Source organism: Bison bison, unplaced genomic scaffold (assembly GCF_000754665.1).
Source record: "Bison bison bison isolate TAMUID 2011002044 unplaced genomic scaffold, Bison_UMD1.0 scf7180017864500, whole genome shotgun sequence".
Lineage (NCBI taxonomy): Eukaryota > Metazoa > Chordata > Mammalia > Artiodactyla > Bovidae > Bison > Bison bison.
In genome coordinates this window covers 5,729,241-5,738,643 of record NW_011495059.1, presented here as the reverse complement: position 1 = coordinate 5,738,643, position 9,403 = coordinate 5,729,241, and the positions used below count along the sequence as shown (strand labels likewise).

Sequence of the window (9,403 nt, the reverse complement as noted above, 5' to 3'; positions counted from 1 at the left end):
CCTAACTCAGGCTGCCACCCGTCCCTCCCCTCTCCTACGTCCTACTCTGCTGTGCTGCCTGGAGTAGGCACTTCCTTGCTGGGCCTCGTTCCTCGTGGGCACATGGAGTTGGGCTAGCTATGTTTTGTTTTGTTTTTGGAAATTTAATCATTTATTGTCACCTTCATGAATATTAGAGTATCTGAATACCTTTTCTTTTTAATACCTTTTGTACTATCATCATTTACTACTTTTCTTCAAATCCACTCACTTTTTTTTTTTTTTAATCTCTTGGTCACGCTTCAGGATTCTAGTTCCCAGACAAGGGAAGGAACTCACACTCCCTGCCGTGGAAGCGTAAAGGCTTAACCACTGGACCACCAGGTAAGTCCCTCCGCTTATTACTTCTTAAAAACTTACATACATAATTGCATCTTTTAAAAAAAATCATTTATTTATTATTTTCAGCTGTGCTGGACTTTTGTCGGTTTGTCTAGCTCTGCCATTTATTGGTCACGTGACCTGGCAAGTTACTTAACTCTCTTTGCTTCCATTTCCTCATCTTTAAAGCTGGAGACTATCATCCTACCTGCGTTAAAGAGTTGAGACAGGTTGAGTGAGAGAGTACACGTAGATTCTCTGCCAAAGTCTAGCACTTAGTAAGCACTTTAAACGACAACCATCACTGCTTTTTTTGTAGTCAGGTTACAATTATTATTATATCACTACTTTAAATGGAAAAATCAATATAAGTTGGCCTAACTAGAATGTAACTCCAAAAATAAACCAAAGATGCATTGGGTAGTTTTTATATTATTTTATTGATGGGAGGGATTGGGGGCAGGAGGAGAAGGGGACGACAGAGGATAAGATGGCTGGATGGCATCACTGACTCGATGGACGTGAGTCTGAGTGAACTCTGGGAGTTGGTGATGGACAGGGAGGCCTGGCGTGCTGCGATTCATGGGGTTGCAAAGAGTCGGACATGACTGAGTGACTGAACTGATACTTATTTTTTCAATGTATTGAAATATGTATTCGTTTATATTTATTCATAAGTATATTTACATGTATTATTATAATAGCCATATATATGTATATCTCATGTAACTGTGTGCTCAGTTGCTTCAGTCATGTCCAGCTCTTTGTGACCTATGGACTGTAGCCTGCCAGGCTCCTCTGTCCGTGTGATTGTCCAGGCAAGACTACTGGAGTGGGTTGCCATGCCCTCCTCCAGGGAATCTTCTCAACCCAGGGATTGAGACCTCAAACCCGTGTCTCCTGCATTGCAGGTAGATTCTTTACAACTGAACCATTGGAGAAGCCCCTCTGTAAGTGTATATTTATGCAAATAATTTAATATATAACTATAAAATAATTACACATTTATTATATAAAATCTATTTTTACTATTCAATTTCCATAAAAATAAACCATTAAAAAAAAAAAGAGTAATGGATTTGCATAGCAACTATACTTCAGTAAAATTTAATTAAAAAAAAAACAAAAGGTAATGGATAAACAGCGAGGTCCTGCTGTGTAGCAGAGAGACCTACATTCAGTACCCTATGGTAGGACTTCCCTGGTGGTCCAGTGGTTAAGAATCCACCTGCCAACCCAGAAGACATGGGTTCAATCCCTGGTCCAGGAAGATCCCGCATGCCATGAAGCAATTAAGCCCCTGCACTTCAACTCCTGAGCCCGCATGCAGCAATACTGAAGCCCGTGTGCCCTAGAGCCCGTAGCCACGACAGCACGAAGTAGGGAAGAGAGGCCACGACAGTGAGAAGCCACAGCCAAACAGGAGCCCCTTCCCTGCTCACACAACCAGAGAAGGGCTGTGCACAGCAACAAAGACCCAGCACAACCAAAAATAAAAACAGTAAATAAACTTCTAAGAAAGCAGCGCTTGCTTTAAAAAATATCCTCTGGTAAATCACAATGGAAAATAATAAAAAGTGTGTATATATGTATAACTGAACCACCCTGCTGCACAGCAGAAATTAACATAACATTGTAAGTCAACTATATTTTTAAAAAATATTGAAAACAAACAGTAAACAATGAAAACAAATACTGCCATTAAATTCTAGGGATATTTGGTGACTTCCTGAAGGTCAGAACACTCTCTGATCACCACACTCTAGAAAGGTGTTAAAGACATCTTTTCACAGAGGGAGGCTTACTCCCTGGGTGCTCAGATCAGAGGAGAGTTTGAAAGAGACAGACTCTAACCACACTATTCCACGTTACTTAGTTTCACTCTAGGACCACCTGTGACTCAACTACAGTCTGCATCCCAATGTCTGGGGGAAAAAAAATGATGAGCCTCAGTTCCCCATCTGTAAATATGAATTCTAGTCCCCTGCCTGTCTTGCTCAGATGACTATTCTGGACATAGAAGGAGATAAGGGATGTAGGAAGTCATAAGAAAAGTAAAAGTTGTTGCTGTTGTTGTTACTGTTATTAATTGTTATTTATTTTTACTCATTCTGTCGAACAAATCTCAAGTCCTGGCCTCTATATGAAGACATCTGGTCCCTTCCCGAATCCACAAGGGTCACCCCCATACTAACAACAGTTTCCAGGCACCTACTGTGAACCACACTCTCTACTCACACTGCTTGGCCACACACAACCATCCTAGGGGCAAAACAGGAACATCCCATTTTGCAGATAAAGAAACTGAGGTTGATCTGGCCCAAGGTCACAGAGAAGGGGAGAAAAAGCCAGGATCCAACCCAGGTCTGGGAGGGTCAAATCCACCCTCTGCCTCATCACTGGGAGTCTGCCTTGGGGCCCCCAACAGCCACCAGACTTGGGGGCACCCTTCCCAGCTGTCTTGCCCTGTTTCGAGTGGGGCCTAAAGACTCTGTTTACCTCTCACGGTCAGAGGCTTGTAGCCTGGGAGGCCTTGGCTTTTACACATTGGCTCAGCTGGCCGCACACTCTAACCATATATGGAGCAGCCAGTAAAAAGGAAGAATGTTCTAAGTTAACATGAGTCTGAGCTCTTGGCCAGAGCACTACCTGCTACAGGCCTGAACCCCAGGGGCTCATAAGCTGTCCAAGTATTGGGGGAAGCACACAGTGACGGGGCCCAGGCAGCTGCAGAGAGGAAAATTGGCCATTCTCCACTCAAAATCAACCGAGCAGCCCAGCCTGGGACCACAGGAACCCAAACACCGTCGGCTAGACGTGGGCCCCTCAAAATGATTTCCGTGAAACTTAATCAACATGTTTCCATTCCTCCCCTGTGAGCACAGCCTGGCTGCACCTTTAACTGCTCCTCGACAGAATCTGAGGCAGGAGACAGCCTGAAGCTGAGAAAGAAGAGGGTGTCACCGCCCAGAGCCTGTCTGTAGCCCTCCAGCCCCCTCCCCTGTGACCAAGTGCCAGAGATGGAAACACCAATGGGCCTGGCCGGATCGGCCCGCAAGGCTGGCACCTGTACAATGCTCACAGACCTTCTGGAATGACCCATGGTACCTTGTATGATGCCAAAGGACAGAGAAGAGTGTCTGTTCCCGGCAGTCTTGTCTGGGCATAAGACGAGCGGGGAGTATGGGTGTTTGTAAATTTCTGATCAATGTCTTTGCAAAGAGCCTCTATTATTATTGTAATCTTAAGTCTTGTCTTTATCAAGTAAGCAAACAGAAAGTGCACGGGCTTCCCTGGTGGCTCTGACAGTAAAGAATCTGCCCACGATGAAGGAGATCTGGGTTCGATTCCTCAGTTGGGAGGATCCCCTGAAGAAGGGAATGGCAACCCACTCCAGTATGCTTGTCTGGAGAATTCCATGGACAAAGGAGCCTGCTGGGTCGCGAAGAGTCGGAAATGACTGAACAGCTAACACAACATAAAAGGCACAGGTTGATGCATTTTTAGCTCTGTACATACTCCTGGAACCACTACCCGAATCGAAAGGTCAAGATTTCCACGCCCCTCCCTGCAAGAAAGAGGTCCCCACCCAGACCACTCTCCTATTCCAGCGGTAAGTATTCTTGTGACTATTAGAATTTTTTTAAAGAAAAATTCCCATGCAGTGTGATCTCCACTGTGTAAAAATGTGTGTAAGCTGAGAGGCCATGAAATAAAGTGTTAACTGTAGTTACCCCTGAGGGCTGTGAGGGGCAGGGGCTTGTAAGTCGCAGTTTTAATTTTCCTCCTCAGTCGCTGGATTTTCCGAACACTCTGTAACTAGCCTGTAGAGATTTTATAATTGGGGGGGGGGGCGGGGATATAAAAGTGTGATTGTGTGTGTGTGTTTCTAAGTCTGGTTCCCTTTTTAAATGGTCTCACCAGCTGTGGTTAGCTGGGCCGTTTGAGAGGTGGGCTGAGCTCTTAAAGGTCCAGCTTTACGCATTTGCTCCGACAGGCACAGATTTTAGCATCACCTAGTATCGGCACCTCCAAGCTTGGGAAAAGAGAGGGTGGAGGAAAGCTGAGGTAAGCAGTATCCTCAGGCTACGACCTTCAACCCCTACTCCCCTCTGTGGCAGAAATGCCAAGGGAAGATGAGATTCCACCGTTGACTCACCGAGTCATCTTGGCTTCAGTTTCCCCATCTGTAAAATGGAAGCATTGGGCTTATCTATCTCCAAGGCCATTCCAAGTGGGGCCTTTCTAGAATTCAAGGTATAATCAGATCCAGGAAGGATTGGACCTGGCATGTGGTTTCCCAATGGGGTCAGTTAGCCCACAGGTAGTGAGAAAGTTTACAAAGGGCTGTCTCATCCATTTTCCTACTCAGGTCCAGGGAAGGTCTAAACCAGCAGCCACAGATGCAAATGCCTACAGAGGCCTGAGAGTTGACATGGAAGACGGAATTGGTCTCTGTGTGAGAAAATAACCCCTCTAGCCCTTTGGCGAGTGACCCCTTATGGTGGGCCTCAGAATCAGGGAAGCCGTAGGGAGCTGTGGCTCCTGGGGCACATGCCCCATTTCATCAGCTCCAGCCCAGTGCTGCCTTTGCCCAGCATTGCCAGATCCACTGACATTTTAGTAAAACCTCCCAATATTTTAAAGTTTGGCCAAACCGAATACATCTATGAGCCTGATGCAGCCTGGTGGGTATCAAGCTGTGACCACCAGGCTCAACTACCTGGGACCCACCCCTTGAACTCCTCCAGGCAGGAAAATCTAACCAGTGTTCTGTTGCTTTGGGTGCCAGGAAGTTATTGCTCACATCCATCTAAAGCTTCTCCTGCTTTGAATCCTTTTTAGTTTTGTGTGGGTGGAAGTATGAGTGAGAATTGGCTCCTTATTAAAAAAAAAAAAAAACTTTCAGAAACTGGAAAAACAACTCAGATGCAGTGAACTAAAAAGCAAGTGGGAGTCAGCAGGCCCACGTTCAAGTCTAGCTTTGTTGTGTATCATCTGTGTGATCTTGAGCAATTTGGTTCACCTCTCTGGGCCTTAGTTCTGTGTTTGTTCCTTTCCCTCCTGGCTCTTTTGTCTCTGCCCTGGGGTTCATCTCCCACCCAAACCACATAAGGTTAATAACTATTATAACTAGGGCTTCTTCCTACTGAGCAAGTCTTCTGTGGCATGTCTTATGCTAAAACATTTCCATACATTCTTTTATCTCATCTTCTCAACAATTCTATGGGATGGGTATATTTATTCCCATTTTACAGATTAAGAAACTGAGCCCAAGTCAATGGTAGAGCCAGCATATGAACCTGCCCACATAACTACCAGTTCTTCTGCCTCTTCCCCAGGCTCCCTGCCACCTGGCTAGGCTCCCCTTTGGCCATGATGGTCTTTCTAACACACAGACTCAACTGTACCTTCCACTGTTCAACTATCTTGAGAAGCTCCCCAATGCCTGAGCAGCTCATCCTGGCATTGAGTGAGTGAAGTAGCTCAGTTATGTCCGACTCTTTGCAACCCCGTGGACTGTAGTCTACCAGACTCCTCCCTCCATGGGATTCTCCAGGCAAGAATACTGGAGTGGGTTGCCATTTCCTTCTCCAAGCCTGGCATTAGTGGCCCATTAATCTCCCCAGAATCCCCTTCCTATGTCTAATACACAATACACCCTAGCTCAGGGCTTCCCAATGACCCATGTATCTCATTAATGAGTTTTTCTTACTGTTCACCTAGCCTAATTTATTGTTTCTTTAATATCCACTATTTATGGGGTTGGCCAAAAAGTTTGTTTGGGTTTTCCCAAACATTTTGGCCAGCCCAATACTTCCTATTCATCTTTCTGTCAATTCATTCTCAACTTGAATTTATTTGTATTTATTATCATGTGTTCCTGCTTCTTGCCTGGAGAATCCCAGCAACGGGGGAGCCTGGTGGGCTGCCGTCTATGGGGTCGCACAGAGTCGGACACAACTGAAGTGACTTAGCAGCAGCAGCAACACTCATTAAGATGAAAAGCTGTAAAATGAGAAATGCTCATCTAAGTGCCATTGAAATCTCCCCTTCCAGGACCCTTTGTGGAGTCCCCACTTTGGGAAGCACATCCTGAACTCCCACAAGCTCCTCCCCAGACTGGGTGAGCTCTTCCTTTAGAGCCCTACTCCACCTGCATTTTTTTTTGGGGGGGGGCCGCTTGTGGAAATCTTAGTTCCTTGACCAATGATTGAACCCAGGGCACTGAAAACCCTGAGTACTAACCACTGGACCACCAAAGAACTCCCCCGACCCGTAACTTTAATTTTTTCATGATATATGTGCTTCCAGGCAAAGTGATGGACTCCACTGCTCATCATTCAGCACAGAATTCCCAGGGAGTGGTCTGCCTTCCCCATTGACTGCAAGCCCCCCAGGCAGGGACCAGGGCTGACTCATCTCCAGGCCCTGATCCTTACACAGGGCCTGGCACACAGTAGGTGCTTTGGAGGACCACCCACCATTGCAAAGATAGGTACTTCGCAATGTTGAGTGAATTGAATTGGACTCAACCAGCATTTTTCAAAGCATGGGGTGGGATCACAGGTGGCCCATGGGATGATTTGGGGGGACATGAACTTGATGTGAAATCACAGTAAGAAAGTTATTCTAATTCTCTCCCAGTCCTCTTTATGAGACCAAAGAGAAAGCTCAGTGCCAATATACCTGGAACACCTCTCAGACACTTAGCTACTACTTCTTTTAAGAGAAAGAAAATAGTCCTAGGCTTAGAATCATCTATATCCAACTTGATCCAGCCACAATTTTCTAATATATATTCACTTTCATTGCATTTATTTGTACAGTTACTTTCTATTAATGACAATGAATACTGATTTTTCATGGGCATAAGATTTCCTATTTAAATATATTTTTAAACTTACAAAGTAGTTGATTTCAAGAAAATATTAAGTAAATAATAAGTAGTACATTTTGTAATTTCTTTACACCTTATCCAGTAAGTAGTTATGCAAAAATTATTATAATGATATGGAAATTTAAGAAATGTGGGACTAGGTAAGCCCTAAGCCCCTGTCATAAGATTCTGTGACCTTGGGCTGCCCAGAACACTAAATGGCCATTAATCAAATCACCCCACAAACATTACAGCTGTGATGGGTGCCAGGATGTAGAGATACATAGCATGCGAGAGTGAAAGGCAGAAGATTCGGGAAAGACTTTCCTGAGGAGGTGACATCGGGTGGAGATACACAGGATGAATAGGAATTCATTTAGAGGAAGGTGTTCCACCTGGAAGGAGCAGTTGTGCAAAGGCCCCGTGGCAGAAGAGAGCACGAAACATGAAAACTCGAAACCAAAGTCAGAGCGGCTGGAGTACGCTGACTCCAGAAAAGATGGGCAAGTGGCAACCTTTAATATTTAAAGACAGAGATAAGCGGAAAATCCATCCCTCACTCCCATTCAGGAAAGAATTGTTCACCCTTTGAGAGGAGCCACTCAGTGTCTGAGCCTTGATCTGAGGTGTCTGCGGCTCAGCAGGGCATCTGGATTCTAAAACAAATAACTGCATTAAGTCTGAAGCCAGAAAAAGTGGCTTTGGGGTGGCCAAGACCACCCAGTGCAAGTTCAGAATTCAGGGTGTCCTAATTGCCACTTCCTGATAGAGTGACCCTTGGGCAGTCACTTAAGTTCCCAGAGCTTTGGGTCTCCATCTGTGGGGTGGAGATACAGCAGGTTTACTGTTGGAGGAGGTGTGAGTTACATGATCTCCTGTATGTAAATTGCCCAGCTCAGAGCCTTGCCTGTGGTGAGAGGTGAAGATCTGTTAACTTATGATGACTATTGTCAAACAGCTCCAAGAGCGACGTGTGTGTACACCTGCCCTGTGGTACGTGGATTTAGGAGTCTGGTTTTACAGTATGTCTGTGGTGTATATGCAGGTGATTATGCTCATATTCTAGCAACCTGGGGGAGCAGGCATACAAGGCTCGGGTTCAAGAGGGCATGTGTGTTCAGCGGTGTGAGAATGTTTGCATGCTCTGTGTGTGTATGTGTGAACCTGTCTGTATAGAAGTCGGCATGTGCACAAATTCAACTGACACAGATTCAACCTCATTCATCACAGGGATTAAAGTTGTGACCTGTCCCTGGAGCCCTTTTCCAAATCCCCACCACTTCTGTGAACCAGCCCGGGGCTCCTGGCTGAAACTGGGCTGAGATTCCTTGAAAACAAGCTTTTCTTTCATTCTGTTTCCAGATATTGGCACAAACACACACACACACAGCACCCCAGCCTTCTCAAGGTGCCAGCTCCGAAAGACATGGCATGGGGGGTATAACCCTCCCTTCTCTCTCTCCCACTCCCCTAGGCCTACCTCCCCACCCAGTTCCCATGGGAGCACTTCCTCTTGGACCAATGAGTAGACCTGACTTTGTTTCTTTGAGTCGAAAGCAGCAACACCACGCCAAGCCTGGGTGAACAAGTCCCTCCTCTCCCCTTGGTACCCTAACCCACCTTGCCCTGTGGTGCCCGACTGGGCTAAGAGGGGACTTGAACCCTTTCCCCATCCAAACACGGTGACAACAATGCACATATCTGACCCTCAGCCTCAGGTCTGAAATGTAACACCACCCCAAGTTTGTCCAGGGTTCAGAGCTAGGTTTCAGCTCTGGTCTGTGCAATGGGATGGTGCAGTATCAGAGTTTACCAAACATCCAATCTTAATGCATCCACTTCACACAAGGACAGAAGCAGGTCCAGAGAGGAGGGAAGGAAGCCATCGCCAGAGATGGGTTTCTGCACCCTCCACCCCACCCCTTCTGGTGGGGGCAGTTAAGCACAGACCCCTGGCCAGGAACTGAAGGTGGTCTCAACGTAAAAGGAATCTGCCTTGGACATCCCTCTCTAGGGCTGTGCCCATCAACAGGGGACAGAGCAAGGTGGTCCAGGCCTTGGCAGGAGTTACCATGGTGACGGGGTACAAGCTTCGGCGGCGGCTGCTCCTCTCCCGGGTGACTCTCAGAGGGTCCGGTCAGCGCGTCGGTGCCTCCGTCTGTC

The 9,403-nt window shown here is 46.3% G+C and overlaps 1 protein-coding gene across 1 annotated transcript in view; it reads right to left on the bottom strand.

The window, feature by feature from the left end:
- Nucleotides 1-9,397, bottom strand: part of KIAA1755 (KIAA1755 ortholog) — a 38,734-nt gene extending 29,337 nt beyond the window's left edge. Inside the window, exon 1 of the mRNA XM_010829243.1 lies at nucleotides 9,312-9,397. Within this exon, the coding sequence (XP_010827545.1) occupies nucleotides 9,312-9,314 (3 nt within the window). The 5' untranslated portion in view covers nucleotides 9,315-9,397. The remainder of the gene's footprint in view (nucleotides 1-9,311) is intronic.
- Between the last annotated feature and the right edge of the window lie 6 nt (nucleotides 9,398-9,403).